The following is a 24,416-nucleotide window of genomic DNA, read 5'->3' on the forward strand; positions in this document are numbered from 1 at the left end:
CTCAGGTCATGCTCTCAGGGTCCTGGGATTGAGGTCCACTGGGCTCTCTACTCAGCAGGGAGTCTGCTTTTCCCTCTCAACAACCCCCCCCCCCCCCCCGAGGGCTCTCCCTCTCTCTCAAGTAAAAATCTTCAAAACAAATAAACAAACAAACTGGGCTTTGCTTTCTATGATGAGCCATTCAGAAATAGGACTATAGAGAATATATCTCAGAACATGAAAACAAGGGAATTATTTAATACAGGAAGAAATGGATAAAGAAATAGAAAATAGATTGGTGGTAGGAGAGCTTGCTTTTGGGTTTACAGAGAATTATACACATATCTATGTACGTACACATGTATTTTATGGATAACTATATACATTATGTAATTCTCAGTACATTTACACTGAAGGGTTGTCTCTCACAGAGACCTGCTCATATCACTTCACAAAGGAAAAAAATTCTTGGCCTCTGATTTTTTAGGATTGACTTTTGAGAGGTAGTCTACTTACCTCTCTCTCTCCAGAAGAGACATAAACATAATATGTGCTACGTATGAGGTGTAAGCAAGGCATCTTTTACACTTTATCTCAGTTCACCTTCGTAATAGCTCTATGAACACGTCTGAGAAAACCACAGCAAAGAGAAAAGAGGAACTCTCCCCAGAGTAACACTGCCTATAAATGATGAAATAAACTCCAGGCTACTTTGAATCCAAAGCTCGTATGTGTTCTATGCACATCACTTTACTGCCTGAGGCATGACAAACAGATACTGTAACATCTACTTGCCTGAATGTCAACGTCTGCCCACAGAAATAAGTTGGAGCGCTGGAGTAGAGCACACCTGAGGACTCAGAATCATTCCGGAGGGCTATATTTCTTCGACTACTCAGGCTGTACCCCTCGAAGCCAGCTGTCCACTCTTTTTAGAAAGCAAAGAGATAAAAAATTATTAAAAGCTTTTGAGGAGTATCTTCAACACAGACACATTACATAAAACTCAGAAGCAGAAGAGGCTACACTTAGGGGATATGGGCAAGTTCCATAAAGGAAGAGATTCAGTGACGGGGTATCCTGGTTAATCTTAAAAAAAAAAAAAACAAAAAACAAAACAAAAAAAAAACCCACGAAAAATGTGTTTGTCTATTCCTGCACAGTTCTGGCAAGAACAGACAGAAGATCAAGTGAGTGCCGTCTCCTGGCTAATGAAATCAGGGTGAAGCATAACTGTTTGAGTGTATTCCAAGCCTGATTAACAATTAGTTAACAAAGGAGTCTGAATATTTTAAAACAGTTATACAGGACAGACCGATTTCAAATCATAAGAACTCCATAAGTCACTGAAGGTCTAGAAAATCAGTATCTTTTTTTTTTTTTTTTTAAAACAGTATCCTGTCGCAACACTTCAAATCTTTGGATTTTGGGGATGCTGATAATCCTCCTAGCACTATTTCTGGACTCTGGAGATAAGAATGGATGAAAAGGTCTCAAAATTCCCATCAAGTAATTTGAATAGGAGACGCTCCACGTTGTTCTCACCAATGCAGGTTTTACGGTCAGAAAACCTAGCTGGCCGTGTGCAAACACTGTGCTGCCTTGAGCACAGACAGGCGCCAGCATTCTGAGACACAGCAAGGCTGTGTGCAAACACTGTGCTGCCTTGAGCACAGAGAGGAGCCAGCATTCTGAGACACAGCTGGGCCGTGTGCAAACACTGTGCTGCCTTGAGCACAGACAGGCGCCAGCATTCTGAGACACAGCTGGGCTTCAGGAGAGAGAAGGCAGCAGCATACCATGAGGCACCAACGTGGAGTGACCCATCTGGGGGACGCTCCAAGGACTCCACTCCTGCCGGCCATCTCCTCGGGCGCAGACTCTGAACTGATAATCAACGTTGGGGTCTATGTGCAACACTATGAACTCGGTTTCAGAGCCTACATATACATCCTCAAAATGATTGGAAGTGCACTTGCGGAACTGCAGCCTGTAATCCTGTGCCGTGAAGTCGTCATCCACCTAAGGAGAAAGGCTTTGTGTTAGGTAAAGGTCAGGGAGCAGTTTCTCCCAGCATCATGGCTTAAGAATTCTGGGGCCATGCACAGAAGCCCAGTTGCTGAACATGGGCTATTCTCAGGGAGATCATAGCAAATAAGCCATCATTACTGCCCGTCTTTTCTTTTTTTTTTTTTTTTTTAAGATTTTATTTATTTATTTATTTGTCAGAGAGAGAGAGAGCGAGCACAGGCAGACAGAATGGCAGGCAGAGGCAGAGGGAGAAGCAGGCTCCCTGACGAGCAAGGAGCCTGATGTGGGACTCGATCCCAGGATGCTGGGATCATGACCTGAGCCGAAGGCAGCTGCTTAACCAACTGAGCCACCCAGGCCTCCCCTGCCCGTCTTTTCTTTATTGAACCATGTGCTCTATACTTCCCAGTTGGATTTGCAGAACTTGGCTTCCTTTGAAGAAACGGCATGTTTTCTCTTTTTTTTAAAGACTTATTTATTCATTCTAAAAGGCCTTAAACATCTTGATTGCCAAAACACTATGTTCAATGGTTACAATTTTGTTTTTACCAATTTTCCCAAGCAGCAGTAACAACAACAGAGTTGTTATAAAATGAAGAAAAAAACACAAAAAGAGCACACACACACACAGAAGGAGGTGGTGGCTGCTTCTTAAATATTGATATTGGGGGCCATGCTTTCCACAGCCACCACCTGATAGCTATAAAAACTCCTATCTGTAGGGCACCTGGGTGGCTCAGTGGGTTAAAGCCTCTGCCTTCGGCTCAGATCACGCTTCCAGGGTCCTGGGATCAAGTCCTGCATTGGGCTCTCCGCTCGGCAGGGAGCCTGCTTCCTCCAATCTCTCTCTGCCTGCCTCTCTGCCTACTTGTGATCTCTGTCAAATAAATAAATAAAATCTTAAAAAAAAAAAGTTAAAAAAAAAAAAAACAAAACCCTAACTGTAATGACAGTGTAATCTCTTTGAATTGTATGCATTATTATATCAAGGAGTTAGCTATCTTGCATGAATGCGCTCTTCTGTGTTTAGGTATCCCATGCCACTCTTGCTGTGAAATTGAAGTTCATATAGAAAAAAAACTTGTATTATATGAAACTTTACAGCACTTGTGAAAACAATTCAATTTGGTTTACGCACAGTGTAATATTTCTGCAAGTAGCATCCAAAATTCCCCACAGACAAGCCTCTCGTCCTCACGAGGTTTCGGCCTCAGCCTAACCCTCTGGGACTGTCCTATTGAACTGCTGCCAGGATTTTACATCCTGTTACCTCCACCTTCTAGAACATATTCTCTACTAATATTACTGAAACCAGTTTCTACTTCATACAGATTTTTTTTTTACAACAGCAATTAAAATTTATCTTCCACAAGTCCTCTTAAGAAAGTGATAACAGTTATCCATTTTGTGTATTACTATTTTAACATTATTGCTTCCTGTACCTGTACCTCCTTTAATTGATTTTGTTCCTCACCATGGTGTCTTGCCTCCCAACCCCCCCATAAAGGAATACACTGTTAAAAATAATAATTAAATAAATGTTAATGTATTTATTCATTCTAAAAGAGAGAGGAGAGAGCATAAGCAGGGAGGGGTGCATGGAGAAGGACAGAGAGAGAATCCCCAAGCAGAGTCCCCACCGAGTGCGGAGCCTGATGTAGGGCTCAATCCCAAGACCCTGAGATCATAACCTAAGCCAAAATCAAGAGCTGGCCACTCAACCGACTGGGCCACCCAGGTGCTCTCAAATGGCATGTTTTCTATACAATAAGGTGAAAGATAAAATACTGGAAGTTCAAAGATCAGAATCCCACAACTACCAAAACCAAGATAATTCACACCCAGAATATATAAAGGACTCCTTTAAAACTTAATAGAAGAGAAACCACCCCGTAAGAGAATGAACAAAAGGCACAAATAAGCATTCTGAGGAATTAGAAATATATGCTACCAAAAAATACATAAAACTATTTAACCTAATTGGTAATATGGATAATACAATCTGAAACCAAAACGAGATACCATACCGCCAAAAACATTAAAGATGGACAATGCCAAGCACTGGTCAGGATGCTGAGTACCAGGAACTCACACACTGCTGGTAGAAGGAAACCCTGGTATAATCACATTGAAAAGAATTTGGCATTTCTGGTACAGTACAGATCCAATACTCTAGGACCTCAAAATTTTACCGGATATATACTTGAGGAAAAATTCTTAGCCATGTACACAAGGGAACATGAATACCTCTGTTTATAGCAAAAAAAACTAGAAACCCTAGATCCACTGACAGGGAAAAGAATAAAAATGCAGTAAGAGTGTTTGTTTTGAACCAACAAAAACATCTATTTCTTTCTTCTATAACAAGGTTTCAGTAAAAAAATCCATTGAAGGGGGGCTTGGGTGGCTCAGTCAGTTAACCATTTGACTCTTGGTTTCAAGTCAGGTCTGATCTCAGGGTTGTGAGATTCACACTCCACGCTTGGCTCATCCTTTTCTCGGTGTATCTCTCTCTCAAATAAATCTTTAAAAAGAAATCCGCTGAGGGACGCCTGGGTGGGTCAGTTGGTCAAATGTCTGCCTTCGGCTCAGGTTATGATCTTGGGGTCCTGGGACCGGGTCCTGTGTCAGGCTCCCTGCTCAGCGGGGCTGTGCTTGTCCTTCTCCCTTTGCCCCTCCCCCTGCTCATATTCGCTGTCTCGGGCACACACTTTTTCTCAAATAAATAAAATCTTCTTTAAAAATCCATTTAAGAAAAAACAATCATTTCCAGACTCTCAGTACCCACTCTGAGTGATGTGTCTGTCAACAGCCAAGACACTCACAACTCATTCGGACATGATTTTTATCTACAATATGGTAACTCATATACATAATATGATTTAATACAGAAAATTCTCAGCAATGTTGAGAATATGAAGAAACCACATTTTAGGATTTTTTAAAAATTTTTATTTATTTATTTGAGAGAGTAAGCAAGGGAGAGAGAGAGAGAACACAAGCAGGTGGAGGAGCAGAGGGCGAAGCAGGCTCCCCACCAAGCAGGAAGCCCCATGCAGGGCTCCATCCCAGGACCTTGGGATCACGACCTGTGCCAAAGGCAGATGCTCTACTGACTGAGCCACTCAGGTGCCCCCAGGATTTTATTTCAGAAGGATCAGTTCAGTGGAACAGAAAATATCAGATACCCAATATTAGCTATCATCTTTTGGCTTTTGTAATAAACAGAAATGGGAAGGAAATGGGAAGAGATCTTCAATTTACTAACTTTGGGAAATCTGTGACGGAAAATACCGTTGTGATACAGAGATTGTTAAATGTACCTTCAAAAACAATCTACCTCAAATGGGAAGAGCTACCTGCTTTCGAATTCCTATGAATTCAATTGTAAAGCAAAGGGACTTTTGTTTGTGAAGAGAAGAAAACGTTCAAAGGTAGTTAATAGAAAAATCTAAAAGGCCCTCAGATTTCAAATCCATAATGTTGAAGCCGCCTCCACAATTCTTAATCACGCACCTTACACCATCGAACAATGATGCCTCCTGGTTTCTCTATTAGCTCTTCGATCTGGACTGGTGGGCGAGATGCTACTGTTCCATGCTTGAAAATGTGGTCTTTCACTATGTTCAGAATTGAGTCATCCAACTGAGCGGACAAACAAGGCACATCAACCAGTAAAGGCACTTCTGGTAAGCTGAGGAAACAAAGCTTATGTGTTTACGAGGCTTTTAATGAAGGGTTAAAAATATGAAGCACAGTTTAGATAGGTCACATACTACATAATGATGCTGAAGCCCTCAGGAAATAATGCTAATGACAGCAGGGGCTGTGGAAGACATTACATAAAGATTCTCTTCCCAAATAAATATAAGCAAGAAAAGAGAAAATTGGTAGGCTCACCACTGTCAAGTTTATACCAAAAACTCCGTTTCAGTACATTTAGAATTTCTTATAATTTGATAATTCTCTTACACATTAGAATTGAAGAAAATCTATAGTAATACTATGCCAAATATTACAATGGCAGCTATTTCATACCACTAATACTGGTATTGGGCAGTGAACCTTGAAATATGTATTTTCTATCTCATTTACTCAGAATCTTTAATGGTGGGAGGGGGGAATGCAGGCAGTTTAAATGCTTAAAACTAAGCCTGAACGGCACTAACTCCTTTACCTGTCCAACTGAATGTGTGAGGCCTTTTTGGTAAAGTTCCACAGTTTTTCATTCTGTTCTCCTACACCACCAAGAATGGCAATCTCCCCTACAATCAGGAATGAGAGAATAAATACACCAAAAAACGGTCACATTATAAAGTAATCACTACAGCTCATGTCTAGGTGGTCTCTGGTTTCTTGCAAATAATTCTTAAGTGATTCCACAGTCAAGTTCCCAAAAAGTGAAAGTAAAAACTATTTTAGAAGTGACTCTAAGGTGAAGCTCACAAAGAAAAGGGATAAATAATGGTAATATTTTACCAGGAATGAAAGATTCTGCTCTGTATGAAGAAATCTGATCTGTTGACCATTTTTACACAAAGGAGAGGGTCTAGGTCCTTTTTTCCATCTCTCCTACAGAATCTTGATTTACAGAACTCCAACACAAGCCAGGACAGATGTTACGCTGATAGAAAAATAGAGCATGGGTTCTTTTTTTTTTTTTATTTGAAAGAGAGAAAGAGAGAAAGAGAGAGAGAGAGAGAGAGAGAGAGGGAGGATGTGGGGAGGGAGAAGCAGACTCCCCACTGAGCAGGGAGCCTAATGCGGGGCTCGGTCCCAGGATCCTGGGATCATAACCTGAGCCGAAGGGAGATGCTCAACTGACTGAGCCACCCAGATGCCCCACGGGCACGAGGGCTCATAAAATCAAATGATACAGCTGTTTTCCTGAAAGAATATCACATATTAGAAATTATTCCACAGAAAAATAAAGAAGAAAAGTTATCTAAAGGCATTAAAAAAAAAATGACCAACTGCTATGGCCTTCCACACCCCCCATTCCCTCTGAATGTGCCCTGGAATGCCTCAAGTTTTTTGGGACCACAGGACAGGACATTCTCCCTCAGCAAGAGGAAAACAGGACATATTGAACACTGCCTCAAAGTCCTCAAAATTCCATAAATAAGTTTTTATCCCTTGGGAGGGAGGAAAGAGATTGAAATTCAAAATATTTCTGAAGTCTAAAACCATTTAAGCATCAGATGCTGTAACAAACAAGTTTGTGCCTCAAAGGATTTCTTTTCTAAAATAAGAACATTTCTCAGTCCTCGGGGTGAGGAGTAGATACTCCTGACCTGTGAACTGCTTCTGGGTTTGTTTCCCAATGCAAAGCCTCTCAGGAAAGACACTCTGTGGCCCCACGAAAAAGAATTTTCTCAAAGGCAGTGTTATGGTCAGTGGCAAATAAGCAGTTCTCAATGAAGAGGAGACAAAATGTCATCAGCACGTAAAGATAACAGCAGTGCCACATTCTAAATGGGACTGAAAGGGGATGAATTTCCAGTGAGAGTGACAGACACCATGAGCCATGCACCCTTTCCATCCCATGGCATTCACAGCACTCAAGGCAGGATGGGTACTTTTCAGGCTCTGGCTCTGGCTCCTTTGCCCTCGATTGTCCTTTCAATGCTGGCATCGCCTACCACGCTCTCTCCTCATAGGACACACTAGCTTTGGAAGATCTACTAGCTCCCACGGAGTCAGACTTCATGTACACACCATCAATTACCATCTTGCCACACTGCTCTCTCTCCTAAACCACACGCCACATGCCCAGCTACCGTCTGGGCATCCTGAGCATCTCAGATGCAACACGCCACAAACTGAATGCCTCACTACTCACTGAAGCCCACCTTTCTCCTTTGTTTCCTACATCAGTAAACAGCACAATTCAACCTGCTCATCCAAAATCCGGCTGGTTTTGGTCATCCTAAATCCTTCCCTTTATTCTCCAACCTAGCTCCAGGCAATCACCAATAATCGACATTCACTGACAGGTAAACTCGTAAATAATTTTCTCTCTAAAAAGTCTTAAAATCAGCTCCACTTTGTCTCCACCATGATGAAGCCCACTGCCTTCTTCATTTCCTGCTGGAGTAGTGCTACAGCTTCTCAATTGGCCTCTTTGACCTCCAGTCTTAGGACCTCTAATACAATCTCCAAACTATAGGCAGCATCATTTTTTAAAAAAACGCAAATCCGATTGTGTAACTCTGCTGCCTAAAATACTTCAATAGACCCCTGATAGGCCATTCACTTCACTCGTGATGCTACTTCTGCTTCCAATTGTGCTATTACCTCCGTTTCTTCCTTTGTCGCTTAATGAATTCCTTCAAGCCTCTGTGAACTCCTCCCACAGAAAGCTATCCACTCTCCCACAGTTAAGTGCTTTCCCTTCTGTGCTCCTTTAGGTCTTAGATCTCTCTCAGCACGTATGCCTCTCACTGTGCTGTGAGCCCCAAAAGGCAGAACCGTTACCTTTTTATTTAATGTACTTGATAAAGATCTGTGTGAAGGGAGGAAAGTGGACATGAAGACAGGAAGATAGCAAGGCAAGATCTGGGTGTGCTTTAACCACAGTAATTGGCTGCAGATAGGCATATAACCACTACGATTTCAGGAGTAAACACCAATTATAATTTTTAACCTTCTAAAACTAACAAAGGAATTAAATTCTGTGAACACTCTGAAAAATATATGAACAGACTCAAAAGGACCTTAAAGTCAGTGTTAGCAGTGAATAAGACACTACCAAAAAACCTTTTGAGAAAAACCATTATCCCTTGTCTTATAACGGATTATAATTAACATTTTAACTACATTCACCCTGGGAGACCTCACTGCGTATCTGTCATCCTATATTACAAACGATTCTGAGGTAGGAACATGCTAAGCACCGCACAGATGGCAACAAGCCTGCTGGCACCCTGAGAAATTAGCAAAGAGCCAAACTGAATGCGCCCCACTTGATAGGCTCCCTGGACTCCCACCTTCTTGGACTAAGTCCTCTGCAGTATTAACTCCGTGCTCTATGAGCTTCTGGCAGTCATCTAGAGGTTTAATGGTTTCCTGTTCAATCGTGTCCACCTCTTGCAAAAGGGTCACCAATCGCTCATCCAGGAGCTTCCCAAGGGTTCCCTTTAAATCATTAAAATGCTGTTTGAGGACATCTCTTGTCTGTGATGCACTCTCTTTGATCTGAAAAGAAAGAACACAAAAATTCAGAATTAGAATCTCTAGAAAAGGCTAATCCCCAGGTATCACCCCTAATCCCAAGGCACTACACAACGATCACCTTCCATTTGTTGACAAATCAAATGTGATTCATTTGCACAAACTTGCAGAAATGCACAGTACTGGCCTTCATATAAGACAGAATGGGCTCAAACCGTGGTTCTGTCATTCACAAACTACATCCGTCTCGTCATGTTAATTAAGCACACCACACCTCAATTTCCTTATTTGTTAAATGAATATAATGCTTACTTCATGGAGTTGCTGTTAACAGTATTAAATAATCTATGTATTATGCTTTGTAAAATTACTGGCACATTGTTGTTCCCAATTTAAAAAAATATTAGAAAGTATCATTATCACACAAAGTAGTTCTTGGCAATCGTATGTTTCAGTACAAAACAATTTTTAAGTAGGAGGGAGTTAAAATTCATTTTACTGAAAAGTAGTAAATAAATGGTAAATCAGAAAGCCATACTATAGGGGCGTCTGCGGGGCTCAGTCAGTTGAGCATCTGATTCTTGGTTCAGCTCAGGTCATGATCTCAGGGTCGTGGGACAGAGCCCTGTGTCAGACTCACACTCAGCATGGAGTCTGTTTGAGAGTCTGTCTCTCCTTCTCCCTCCACTCCTCTAAAATAAATAAAACTAAATAATAAATAAAAGAAAGCCATAATTAAAAAAAAAAAATCACCTAAGGGATAAAATGCTCCCATTATACTAAGAGAAAGCTAAGAATTTATTTAAAATTCAAAGGGGCTCATAGAAGGCAGAAAATCTTCATGAAAACACACCTCTGGGAAAATAATTTAATCTTTTCTGAGTCATTTTCCTCTTTGCAAATCTCAATGAAAGGTTTACAGACCCTCTCTTTCCAGTAAACGAATACTCCATACCCTAAAGAAATTAATTCAATTTCAGAACTTACAAATTCCCTCAAATCTCAACCATGGCTGGCCGGCAACAGTAATTCTGAAACTCGGTTTGCAGAAGAATCATGTAGGCTGCCAGATACAATTTAGAGTGCAGGGCTCCATCCCAGACCTACTGATCCAGAACCTTTGAAGAGGGCTGGAGTGTATGGACGGAGTTCTTGTCCATAAGCACCCCTGTGATTCGGCAGCTCACACTTTGAGAAACATTGCCCTCTGGTCCACAGAGCTCAGATTAATAGCTGCTGCTCTGGGAGATAGGACAGGGAAATCTTTACAGCTCACACATATTTTGAAAACAAACCAGTTGTCTACACAGATACAACACTTTTTTTTTCCCCCTAAGATACAGACAACACATAAGTCACTCACTTAACAGGAAAATTCTAAAAACCAAATAGTTCTGAATCAAAGCAAACACACATTTTACTTTGGTGATATTACCATATTAGTTTCATAATGACATTATTACATTTATTACTCTAACCCTTTGGCTAACTTTATCTTTCCAAGAGCGTTTGAAGTCCAAGAAAATCCACAAAGTACAGGATTTCAACAGTTAATAGAGAAATTTAGAAAGTTTTCCATTTATTCTCTAACACTAAATTTAAAAAGCAGAATACAGAATACAGGGTGGCTCAGGCAGTTAAGCATCTGCCTTCAGCTCAGGTCATGATCCCAGAGTCCTGGGATCGAGCCCCGTATCAGGCACCCTGCTCAGTGGAGAGCCTGCTTCTTTCTTTACCCTCGCATGCCAGTCTGCCTACTTGTACTCTCTCTCTCTGTCAAGTTAAAAAAACAAAAACAAAACCACCACCACCAACAACAACAAAAACTTAAAAAATAAAAATTAAAAAGCAGAATACAAAATTGTTTTCCAGAAACGTTCACAACCATGTAAAAACAAAAGGTGTCAGTGCTCAGGGAGTACAAAAACAAAATACAGGGCGAAAAAAAAAGATGAGTTTGATTGGCCGAAGTGGATAATGGAAATAATTTTTTCTCCTTTTGACAGTAATGTAACTTACAATAGTGTATGTGCAGTAAATGGTAGAATTCTTTAAATCATAAAGAAAAAGAGAGACCCTACTATAAGTTTAATTGTTAAGTAGTCTCTGTACACTTACAAGGGAGCTTCCATGAAATAAACCAAAGCCAAAATTTAAAAAGAAAGGGAGGGGGCCGTACTCAAAATGTTCCAGTTCATTACTCATCTGTGGGATCCTGGGTCCTTAAGACTCACACCCTAACATACATAGCACCTGGGAAACAAATGTTGTTGAGTAAAAATGAAGTTAACTGTGTACATGTATACGGCCTTTTAAATTTTTTTTAAAGATTTTATTTATTTATTTGATAGAGAGTGAGAGAGAGCAGGAAAGGGGAGAAGGTCAGAGGGAGAAGCAGACTCCCCGCAGAGTCGGGAGCCCGATGCAGCACTCGATCCCAGGACTCCGGGATCATGATCTGAGCCGAAGGCAGTCGCTCAACCAACTGAGCCACCCAGGCGCCCATATAAGACCTTTTTTAAAGAACCAGGGAGAGCACGTCTCATGATTTTGATACATCGCCTGGAATACTGTTAGAAATACAGACCGTTAGGTCCCACCCAGAACTACTGAATCAGAACGGACATTTTAAACAAGATCCCCAGGTGAATCACAACAGACCTTATAGATACCAAAATAAACGAAGACATGTTGAAGCACTGTAATACAGGTCACACCCCCACAACCAAGAGGAAATTCTGCAGTTGAGAAGCATACAATGAGGTCCTGTCTCACTCTTTAACGGATACGGCACACACAGGAAGTGCATTGGTTAGGTAAAGTCAATTTCCTCTTTAGAAAGAATTCAAAAGCTTGAACAGTTTCAGTGCACAACTATGTTTTGTTTTTGTTTCAGAACCGCAGAGGAAAGAAAAAGAGGAAGTACAGGAACATAAAGCAGTGAGAAGACTGGGCAGGGGAGACTCCATTTCCAAACGCACCTCCTATACTTATATTATAAACATAGTCCCTTTCGTTTATAGAACACCAACCACCCGTTTCATTTGCTTGGCTTGAAGGAACTAAACCATGCGGACTTCTCTGCTCAGTGATTATTCTTATCTGATGTGGTACCATGGTCCATGTGTGTCCTGCCTGCTCATTAACTTCACAAGGACTCTGAGAGGTGGGTCTCTACTGTCTACACTGAAGAGGGTGAAGCTTGAAGAAGTCAAATAACTTTCCCAAGGCTTCACAGTGCCCGAAAAAGTCTGACTCCAAGGACCATGGTCTTCCCACTTTTCCCATTTTCAGAAGTTCCCAGGCAAACCTATAAATGATGTACGGACTGCAAACACTTCCTGCTGTAACTTGTATTTCTTATCCTTGCATATCAAGAATCATAGGGTAGATAACCACACAGCCCCAAATGCTACCTAGCCTTTCTAGGGCAAAACAACTGCGATGTTAGAGGAACAAAGCAGATTTAAGTAGAACAAATGATACGCAACTCAAGGTCTTAAAAAGGAAACCGTCATATACACTGTATTCAAACCAATTTTTCACTAAAGCCTCTACTGTAATAGACCATTAAAACTCACTTCTTGGGGCACCTAGGTGGCACAGTTGGTTGGGCATCCAACTCTTATTTAAGCTGAGGTCATGATCTCAGGTTGTGGGATCAAGTCCTGCATCAGGATCTGAAATTTGTGCAGTCTGCTAGGGACTCTCTCTCCCCCTCCCTCTACCCCTCTTCCTGAGCGCGCACACACACTCTCTAATAAATAAATCTTAAAAAAAAAAACAAAAACTTACCTTTACTGCAGTTTAATCCCTAAGCAACTGTATTTTTAAAGTTTTAACAGGAGGATGAGTTCACACAATGCCAAAAAGTCATCAAGTTTACACATTGATACTAAGGTTTGCAAAAGCCTGGTAAATATATACTTCACAGCCCTCCAAGACAACAGTGACGGACACATTTTCCTCCAGTTTAGCTACTAAAAAGCTCATAAAACCTATGTAGAATTTGACTTAAAACATCTGTGGTCTTCAGTAGCAATATAAAATTGCTACATCAATGTAATACAATAATAATAACAGCATATTTTAGAAAAAAGTACCAGAATCTCCCCTATCTCCTCTAAAACATGCATTTTTTTTTAAAAGATTTTATTTATTTATTTGATGGAGAGAGCTCACAAGTAGGCAAAGAAGCAGGCGGTGGGGGGCGGGGTGAGGAGGCTCCCCACTGAGCAGAGAGCCCAATCCCAGGACCCTGGGATCATGACCTGAGCCGAAGGCAGAGAGAGGCTTTAACCCACTGAGCCACCCAGGCACCCCTAAAACATGCATTTTTATAACTTTATAGAAGAAAATAATTTTTAACCTCCAAGTTTAAGAATTTATTTTGCCAACTAGTAATAAGAAACTAAAATGATTTTATTTTATTTTTAAGATTTCATTTTTTAAGTAATCCCTACACCCAAAGTGGGGCTCAAATTCACAATCCTGACATCAAGAGTCACATGTTCCACCCACTGAGCCAGCCACCCCAAAACTATTTAAAATTAGACACTGGCTTTAAACACTTAGCTAATAAGAACATAATGATCAAAAATAAAAGACAAAGTAAATATATAAAATAGTCAACTGAAATTGAAAAAGCTAACCAAAATGTTTCTTCTTGGTTCATGTGAAATGTACTGCATCAGCTCTTCGTCTTCACACTGACACCAAGACCTTAGTCACTAAAAATAACGATGACGATGATGATGGTGCAGCAACAGTAATACGGCAACAGCTATCATCTACTGGACACCTGCTGTGTGACAGCCCCTTACACACATGGTCTCACTTAAATGCTACCACAACCCTATGAAGAAAGCATCTATAAATAACTAACATAGTGGAGTCAGAGACATAAACATGCCCACATCAGAAAGCTAGAACACTGATAGAGAATTTGAATTGTATGACCCATTTAGGGACTTGTAAGTGCTGCCACATGTCCTTTTTGCCTTTCTTACAGTTAGGCTTTCTTTTCTTAACGCCTATTTGAAAACATTCAGAAAGAAAATCTTTATTATAGGATTTGGCAGTCTGTTACGTGAGTGGCCCCCAGTGAACCACGAACCACATGTCCTGATACTGTATCGCAGTGCAGTCCTCCCCCCAGGAGCACTGCGGGGCCGTGACGAGCACTTGCAGGCCTATGTGCATAGCCACAGAGGGGGACAGAGGCTGTGCCAGCTCCAGGTCTAGCAGCCTAGCAACTGCCACTCGTGCACTTTTGAGGGTCCTGACCCACCATGTAAGATGTCTGGCTACCCTTCTGGAGAGTGGAAGGGGGAGATGAGAGGGAAGGGTGGGAGGAAGGGAAGAAGGCTGGCATCCAGGCCCAGCCATGCCAGCATTCCAAGGGAGTCCTGCAGCCACTGAGGCTCCAAACAGGTAGGTGAATGTCCTTTCTTGAACATTCCAGCCTTAGCTGCCATTTGACTGCAATTACTTGGGTGTTGCCAGCAAAATCAGAACCACCCAACCAAGCCCCAGTCACTCCCCAGAATAGTAAGCAAGTAAGATGGCTTTTTAAGGCATTACGCTTTGATATAGTTTATTATGTAGCAACAAATAACCAAACCATACGAGAAAACAAAAGTTTAATTCTTGATTATCTGCATTAAGAATAGGGTGCAGATGATCAAGACCACGAACAATCTAAAAAGAATGTCGGCAAAATTACACCCACGACATTCATAAAGGCACTTATTCAATATTTATTGAGGTCTAGTATGTGCCAGGAGCCGGGATTATAAAGATGAATAAAGCATGGCCCTGACCTCAAAAAAACTGTCATTCTGGTAAAGGAGCTAGTTGCCTGCACACATAACTACGATAAAAAGTATTAAGTTCCTTTTTTTTTTTTTTTTTAAGATTTTATTCATTCATTTGACAGAGAGAGATCACAAGTAGGCAGAGAGAGGCAGGCAGAGAGAAAAAGGGAGGCAGGCTCCCTTCCAAGCAGAGAGCCTGACGCAGGGCTCAATCCCAGGACCCTGGGGTCATGACCTGAGCCTGAAGGCAGAGGCTTAATCCACTGAGCCACCCAGGTGCTCCCCCACCCTTTTTTTTTTTTTTTTAAGATTTTATTTATTCATTTGACAGAGACTGACAGCAAAGGGGAACAAAAGCAGGGGGAGTGGGAGAGGGAGAAGCAGGATTCCTGCTGAGCAGGGAGCCTGATATGGGGATCGATCCCAGGACCCCAGGATCATGACCTGAGCTTAAGGCAGACGCTTAACCTACTGAGCCACTCAGGCACCCCCTCCATCAAAAAATTTTAAAGATTTTATTTATTTTTGAGAGACAGAGGAGGAAGAGCAAGGCGGAGGGAGAGGGAGAGAATCTCTACCAGACTCTGTACTAAGCCCAAAGCCTGACACGGGGCTCAATCTCACAGTCCTGAGATCGTGACTTGAACTAAAACCAAGAGTTGGAGGCTTAACTGACTGAGCCACCCTGGCGCCCCTTTCTCTATAAAAATCATACCTATACTACAGTTACATTGAAAAAAATATCTACACAGAGAAAACCTGGGCACCTCTGTGACAAACAGTTTATCATTAACATCACTGATTTTAACATTATTGAGAATACAGGTTTTAATTCTCATCTATATCCTATATTTCAAGTGAGTTTTGGACTCAATAAGCAGCTTTCAGAGTGCCATGTTTAAAGACATTTGTGAAAAGACTTATTTGAGAAAAGAGGACTGAAAAGCCAATATAAACATGTGGTCTTCTGAACACAAATATGTGTGTGCAGCTTTTCTCCCCACTCTTGGCTGTTGACTATTTAGTTTTGCTTCTAGAGCATTGCTTCTAGTATTTTGGCACACCTAAGTCAATACATCTCAGCCTACCACCAACAAATGTTTCATAAGTTGCTAAATGCTCCATATAATACTAACCAAAAGAAAAAAAGATGGATATGAAGTTGCATATATAGTAGTCCCTTAATTTTGCAAAATAATAGGTCTAGAAGGACACAGCAAAATGTTAACAGTGGTTGTCAGTAAGTAGTAGAATTATAGGTTATTTTTAAATTATTTCATCTGTTCTTGGTTTCCCCACTTCTAGATTTAACCTTTCCTTAGGACAATTTGGTAAGTACTACTACAGTAACATCATTTTCAGACAGATTTTTGGGCTGTTTTGAAAATGGGTAACAAAAGGGGAAGTGGGAGATAAAAGAAGCAATAATAGCGTTCTTTTCTTTGCTGAGCTACTAAGGCTTCCTGCCCTGGTTTTCTGAAATAACATTTCTCCCCCCACTGACTTCTAGGTCTGTCCCAGTCTTTAACTAATAGGCTATGAGTTTTCAAACCCCGTGGGAATAACCACCTAGAGAAGACACGGTATTGTATATTAAGAGTATCAAGACTGCTCGTTAAATCTTCAAAAAATTATATGAAATCAACTATTAAAAAATTGAAAACAAAACACTATAAAGACAAATGGTCATATTACAGATATTAGGACATGATAGGACAAGCACTAGCTTATTGTCAATTACTCACTTGTGTATCACTGCATAATTATCTAACAAACCTATGATATTTCAAATGACATTTTGTTTTGTTTAAAGGAGGCTCTGTGGGCGCCTGGGTGGCTCAGTCGTTAAGCATCTGCCTTAGGTCATGATCCCAGAGTCCTGAGATCCAGGCCCGCACTGGGCTCCCTACTCAGCAGGAAGCCTGCTTCTTCCTCTCCCACTCCCCCTGCTCGTGTTCCCTCTCTTGCTGTCTCCCTTTGTCAAATAAAAAAATAAAATCTTCAGGAAAAAAAAGCAAAAAAAAAGGAGGCTCTATGCCTAATGCAGGGCTTAAACTCATGACCCCAACATCAAGATCATGTGCTCTACCAACTGAGCCAGCCAGGTTTTAATCTTGAGGATAAATAACAGCAATTTATAACAACACACAGTTTGATTAAACTATAGAAATCAGTGCAGAGCTGATAAATTGGTAATGGTATACTCTAAGGCAGTGTGCCTCGATTTTTAATGTGCATTCGTATCACACCTGACAATCTTGTTCAAGCAGACTGTGATTTAGTTAGGTCTGGTCTGATTCTTGCATTCTTCGCAAGCTCTCAGGTAATGGACCACACCTGTGGTAGCAAGGATCAAAAGGACACACTGGCTGGAGCTAAAAGGACACCACTGGCTGAAGCTAGGTAGGCTCCTCACCATATCTTAATTAGGTAACAGGATCTGGCCCTTTACTCTGAAGAGACTTGCTTGCTTTCATCAAGGCCCTGAGAGATACTGAATCACACTAAAAGGCACATGAAGGCTGACACGTTCATTTTCTAGCAAGAATTGTAACTGTATACAGACGAGAATAGTAGTATCTCTCACTATAGGCACCTCCATGCCTCAAACTAATCCCCCTTTGATAATGTACAAAGAAGGAGTTTCTGGACCTGCAAAGCTTAAGGATTAGGCCCCAGACAATGGCAATATCGTCCAGGTAGTATCACTCTGTGAGGCCCATCTGACTGGCCAGCTGACATCACCATGTGACATCTTGATCAGCTATCACTTACAATGAGTGGGAAAGCCAACCCTGCACAAATAAACAAGGAACAAAAACACAACGGAAGTGAAATCTAAAAATGAAGACACAAGAATTTAGGTTTTTCCTATTTGTTTTGTCTTTAAGAGTAATAGTCCCAACACCCATGAACAAAGGGAAAAGTAAATCTGCGAGAACACTAGTCTATTTCCCTCACCATGGTATTTCTAAGAGCTGGAAGTATCTCTGACCCACCCAGTAAATATTTACTGGGTGAATGAACAAATGAATTTAGGGAGAGTGGGTGTTAATTTCTTCGGTATTTACATCTTAGTACCAAGGATTCCAGGGAACTATAGAGAACTATTCCTAATGATTTCAACATCATTAGGCCAGGTTGGCTGTAAACATTATCTGGTTTCCTGAAGACAACAAGAACATCTCTCTGGCCTTCAACTTATTTAAACAGTAAGAGTTACAGACTACCAGTACATTCCTACACAGCACTTCCTTTTCTGTAAAGACAGAGGGTAGGGCCTAAACTTCACCACAAGAAGAGAAACTGCCACATGCTGGCAGTTCTTTTTGACAGAATAACAACGTATGTTTGTTCTTCTCTCTTCTCGATTTTCATAGACATGGCTTCTTAACATGAGACAAATTTCATCAGAGATTTTTAAAGTGTAAGAAACAAAGGCAAAGACAAAAAGGATCCCAAGGGCTTGAGAGAGTTAAAGAGTTACCATATAACACTCCGATTCCTAAGTATATACTGAAAGAACGGACAGCATATCCACATAAAAAACTTGTAAATGAATGTTCACATCAACATTATTCATAATAGCCAAAAAGTGAAAGTAATCCAAGTGTCTACCAGTTGATTCATGTATAAATAAAATGCGGTATATCCATGCAACAAATATTATTCAGCCATAAAATGGACTGAAGTACTGACACATGCTACCACACGGATGAACCTTGAAAACATGCTAAGTCAGAGAAGCCAGTCACAAGGGGCCACAGGTTGTATGATTCTATTCATACAAAATGTTCAGAACAGGCAAATCCAAATAGAGAAAGTAGTTTAATGGTTGTCAGTATGGGATTTCTTTCTGGGGTGATGAAAATGTTCTGGAATTAGGTAGCAGTGGCAGTCGCACAACTTTGTCAATATACTAAAAAATGCTGAATTGCATATCTTAAGGCATGAATTTTATGGTATGTAAATTATATATCAATTTCAAAAAAAAATCATACACCAAAAGGAAATAAAATTAGCAAGTAAAACATATACACAAAGGGGAGCATGTCTCCTCTCTGCTCATCCTTCTCCCATGCAAAATCTTTCACTAAAAAGCCAAATTTTAGGTAGTTATTCTGAAAATGACTGAAACCCTAAAAATAGCCTAACCACCAAACAAAAGCAGCTGCTTATTTTGATAACATTCTTGTAACACAGACCTTCCTTAGAATCCAAGCTGACAGAGGACTTATTCTACAAACCCAAATATACACAGTCCACTAGAATTAGCTTTGAGGAGAGACACCTTGTACCTGGCACAAAACACAATTCAGTTCACAAAAGAGAACTACACTATTAGTCTAGTCAGAGAGCAATGTCATCAGGGACCTGTGATGGATGTTCTCTTAGTGTTTTCGGCCTCCAGCCTGAGACAGTGGGCCTCAAATGCAAAACAAAAACCCATTCTGAACTACACTAACTTATAGGAAAGTAGGTCCTGTATTTACATTATTGGATATAAAATTTAAAAGAATACAGGCTTGGAAACTGAATTCTAAGCCATTCAGAATGTGATCATTCTAAATGTGTTCAGTGAATCCAAAATTACAGAAGAAATTAATAAGTACTACTCTCAGGTGCTAAGCTCATTCATTTAGTGACAACTTTACTGTTTCTTAGTTGCAGACACAGTTAAGTAAACATCCTGCTCATTTAGAAGATACCTTAACTGGCTGAAACATTAGTCATATAATAAGAGATACTTTAATCTCTTTTGAAACAATGTCCTAGATTTAGAAGCTCTATTTCAAAACAGCAGAAGGAATAAGGCAGAGGTTTTCAAATGGAAGTCAAGATGAATACACTGGAAGGCTATGAAAAGCATTCACCAAACTGCATAACCATATCTACGTTTTGCTCCCAGTTTTGATACTAGACTACAAATAATGCCCAGCCTACAGGAGCTCTACAAGGTTTTCAAAATATAGAAAACCTAGAGCATGCCAAGTATTCTTAATGATGAGGATCTCCAAAGGTACTGTTTTCACAGCACTATTCTACCAGCTGTACATTTTCAGAGTAAGTGCAGTATGGGAGTTACTAGGATGACAACATAGGTTACTATCAAGTGTGGGTGCCTGGCTGGCTCAGTTGGAAGAGCATGCAACTCTTGATCTCCAGGTCATGAATTCCAGCCCTACTGGGTGTAGAGATTACATAAAATCTTAAAAACAACAACAACAACAAAAAACCCACAGGATTAATATTAAGTGTGATACAGAAAAATCCCACTCACTCAAATGATTCTACTCAGATGGAACCCAACTCACTGGAAAAACATCTATGAAGATCCTGTGTTAATAGTTCTTTGAGGATTATCTGTGCTATTACACATTGGCAGTGGGTTGTATCTTTTTTCTGTATATGTTCCAGGGTGTTCCTATGTCTTTGATAACCATGTCCCCACAGAAGAGATAATGCTGTCACTTGAAAGCATAGTTAGCTTTTCCTTTCAGCACTCCTTTCTTTAAATCTTTTTCCATTTCCTTACACTTTTGTACTCCAACCCTCAAGTACTTCAGTTTTCCTTCTTTTGCCCTTCCAACACGGCTCCACCTAAAAAATTCTAAGCCATCTAGAATAGGGTTATGCTAAATTTCTTTTTAATACACTCAAGGTTACATATTAAGTACTACTCTCAGGCATTCATCCCATTCATTTAGTGTTAACTCTACTGCTTCTCAATTAGCTCCCTCTTTAGTCCTCCCCTTCCATATATCCCATTCAGGCTCTCTAAAATCAGTCTTCATCCCCAAGACAGGTTTGCCCAAAGAATGTCCACCTCCCCCAACTCTCCCCAGTCCTCAGTGCCCTCTGTGCCGACGCCTCGGTTTTTGCTCTGCTCCCTCGTCCCCCACAACCTCCGCCCCAATCCCCACGACCGCCTCATACAGTTTAGGGAACGCCCATCACTCTCTCCCTCGATCCCCCAAACTTGTCCCTTCCCCTTAAAACCCCTCACCCCCCCCAACTCGCACCCACCTCCCTAGTTCCCAGACCCTGCTGGGTCTCCTGGCACCCTCAGAGCCTCCGCCCTGGTCCCGCCCTTTGGAGTCCTCCTAGTCCTCCACCCACGCACCCGACCCGCACCCCGCGCCCTCCCCGGGGCCCTCAGCACCCCTCCGGGCGAGGCCCTCCGACCTGCCTCCGCGCCTCCCGCAACCCCTGCAGCCTCTGGCCCAGCTCCCGCCGATAGCTCTGCGCCGCCTCCACGTTCTCCCGGGCCTCCTGCAGCAGCAGCTCGGGCTCCAGCTCCATCGCCCCCTCGTCCGGCCGCACGGCCGGCGGCTGCGGGCGCAGTTCCCCCACAGTCCCCGGCGCCGACAAGCGGCCCGGCTTTACCACGCGCAGGCGGAAGCACCGCCCCGCCCCGCCCCACGGCCGCCTTGATTGACAGCCGCGCCGGCCCCTCGCACCACCTGCCTCCGGGTCCCAGCGCCTCCCTCCCCCGTGACCACGCGGCGGTAGCCGGGTTCCCGCTCCGCGCCCCATCGAAGTGCTTCCTCCAGAGACGCGTGGGGTCAGCGAAAGATTAGTAACTACACCTCGCGGAGTGCTTGTCCCATCTTTTCGCATTTGGGCCTCCCGACCAGCCCCCCCTTGCGTCTCCATTTCACGGAGGAGGAAACGGGCAGAGAGGGAATCAACTTTGTCAAGCCGTCGGTATTTCCACCCAGACGGCTCTTAAAGGGTCATTATCCCACCTCCCCGGCAAAGGAACGTCCCCGCAGCTGCAGGCGTTTTAGAAGGTTACTGTGACCCAGGCACGGTGCTCAGAGGGTCAGATGAGAGCACACCACCCAGAAGCTCGCAGTCTAAGGAGCCAGGAGCATGACCAGCGGTAGGTACAGCAATCCGGGCAGAAGTCCAAGATGGGTGTTAGCAAGCTCGTTCTGTAAGGGGCAAGTAGTAAAACGTGGGAGCGTGGTGAGCCATCCTATCTCGGCTGCAACTCGGGGGTAAATGGGCGTGACCGTGGGCAAATAAAACCTTACAGATTCGGATTTGAACTTCACATAAGTTCCGCGTGTCACAAAATATTCTTTGCATCCTTTTAAAGCTATTTAAAAATAAAAATGTGGGTGCTTGGGTGGCTTAGTCGGTTAAGCAGGGGACTCTTGATTTCGCTCAGGTCATGAGCTCAGGGTGGTGAGATCCACTCCTTGTCTGGCTTGGGCTGAGCTTAGATCCTGCTTAAAGATTCTCTCCCTCTTCCTCTGCTTCCCCCACCTTCCGCCACGTGCCCTCTCTCTCCCTCCCTCTTTAAAAGAACTGAAGAAATCAAATAAAAAATCATTATTCCCTAAGGGGTCATACAAAAATAGGTGATGAGTCTGGGGTGCCTGGGTGGCTCAGAGTCAAAGCGAGCGCTAAGCAAGCGCCAGGCTCTTTAATTCAGCTCGGGTAATGATCTCAGGATTATGAGATGGAGTCCTGCAAGGGGCCTTGAGATCAAGCCCCTTGTAGGCTCCAAGCTCAGCACAGAGTTTGCTTGTCCCTCTCCCTCTGCTCCTCCCCCCACCCACCCACACACATTCTCTCTCAAATAAATAAATAAAAAACATTCATTAAAAATAAAGTAGGGGTTGGCAATAGTAAATTCTCCATAAATATTTCTTCAGTGAAATGAAAATCCGTAGGATAGATGGATGGAGTGGTAAATAAGGAAAAACCATAGGCATTAGTTCATCTATGATATGATAGAGGCTTGAATTAGGATGTTGACCTTTACAGAGGTTTTGAGAGTAAAGCAGGGGACGAGAGTCAAATGGTCCAAGGAAATAGGAGGGTTTCTGCATGGATTGAGTCAGTAAAAAACATTTATTAAATGTTTTTGAACACAGTATGGTCTGTGTGCTTTCTAAAGCTCTTTGAATAGAATTTGATCCCACCCTGGAAGACTTTAGGAAATTTAAAAAAAAGAGAAAGAAAAATTGGGGGCGCCTGGCTGGCTCAGTCAGAGGAGCCTGTGATACTTGACCCCAAGGTCAGGAGTTGGAACCCCATGTTGGGTGTAGAGATTACTTAAACAAACAAACAAACTGGGGCGCCTGGGTGGCTCAATCTGTTAAGCCTCCAGCTCTTGATTTTGTCTTAGGTCAGGATCTCAGGGTCCTGGAATTAAGCTGCACATCAAGCTTCTCGCTTGGTGGGTAATCTTGAGAATCCTCTCCCTTTGCCCCTTTCCTCTCCACCCCCGCCCCAACTCAGGCTTGCACTTTTTCTAAAAATAAAAAAAATCTTTTTAAAAATAAACTTTAAAAAAAATAAAAAGGAAAATTAAAAAGAAAACATCCACAAGGCCAAGACACTAATTTTGGTCTCATTCAAATTTCTTTCCTTGACCTGATTGATGGGAGGCAGGAAATATGTATTTAATATAGCCACATTATACAGAAAAATAATACAAAGAACACTGAAGAAAATCTCGTGAAACCACCCCTCCCGGGCTTAAAATTTGTGGATGTTTTGTTTTCAACTTTGGAACAAAGTAAATACTCTGGTTAGTAACTAGAGGAGGCAATGATGGAAGCCAACTGGTTAGCAGGCAGGGTTGTACACATTTTTATCTCCATCACATCACACTGGTCTAGAATTGACTTTTCAAGTTTACCCAGAGGTGAGCAGATTCAGGGTCACAGACTCCTTGTGCTAATAAGTCTTCCAAGAAACACATAAAACAACTTGCTAAGTTATTTATTTACAATAAGGGTATAATTGCTCTGAAGATTACAACAGTTGGAAAATCAAGTTGTAACCAGAGAGCTATTTGGTAAACAGGGATTTAGTCCAGAATACTTCGGTATCTGGTCAGTCTTCCTCTCCCCTCTCTCCAGCCTTTTCTCAGAAAGCTTCTAGCTGTATTGGGCACATACTGACAATGTTTTTTCTTAGTCTCTTCACTACCCTGTGGGCACACTTAAAGCTATTAACACATTCTTTAGAATCAACAGGCTACAACTAAGTAAGTCATAGTACCTAGTTTTTGAATAGGGACGCAGACAAAGAAATACTACTGTCCAATAAAAAATAATTAAGAGATAATTCTAATGTACATTTTTTTTTTAAGATTTTATTTATTTGTCAGAGAGAGAGCAGGGGGAATGGCAGGCAGAGGGAGAAGCAGGCTCCCCACTGAGCAAGGAGCCCAATGCAGGACTCCATCCCAAGACCCTGGGATCATGACCTGAGCCAAAGGCAGATGCTTAACCAACTGAGCCACAGAGGCATTCCAATTATTTTTATTTTTATTTATTTTTAAGATTTTATTTATTTATTTGACAGAGATCACAAGTAGGCATAGAGGCAGCCAGGGAGAGAGGAGGAAGCAGGCTCCCTGCGGAGCAGAGAGCCCCTTGTGGGGACCCGATC

General features: G+C 41.9%; 1 protein-coding gene across 1 annotated transcript in view; it reads right to left on the reverse strand.

Moving 5' to 3' along the window:
* CRLF3 (cytokine receptor like factor 3) overlaps positions 1-21,368 on the reverse strand; it is a 37,186-nt gene extending 15,818 nt beyond the window's left edge. The window contains exons 1-6 of the mRNA XM_032845316.1: positions 21,186-21,368; positions 9,000-9,207; positions 6,188-6,275; positions 5,527-5,704; positions 1,779-2,001; positions 775-907 (exon numbers count right to left, since the gene is read on the reverse strand). Of these exons, the coding sequence (XP_032701207.1) occupies positions 775-907; positions 1,779-2,001; positions 5,527-5,704; positions 6,188-6,275; positions 9,000-9,207; positions 21,186-21,302 (947 nt within the window). The 5' untranslated portion in view covers positions 21,303-21,368. The remainder of the gene's footprint in view (positions 1-774; positions 908-1,778; positions 2,002-5,526; positions 5,705-6,187; positions 6,276-8,999; positions 9,208-21,185) is intronic.
* Between the last annotated feature and the right edge of the window lie 3,048 nt (positions 21,369-24,416).

Source organism: Lontra canadensis, unplaced genomic scaffold (genome assembly GCF_010015895.1).
Source record: "Lontra canadensis isolate GAN:19392208 unplaced genomic scaffold, GSC_riverotter_1.0 scaffold163, whole genome shotgun sequence".
Classification (NCBI taxonomy): Eukaryota; Metazoa; Chordata; class Mammalia; order Carnivora; family Mustelidae; genus Lontra; species Lontra canadensis.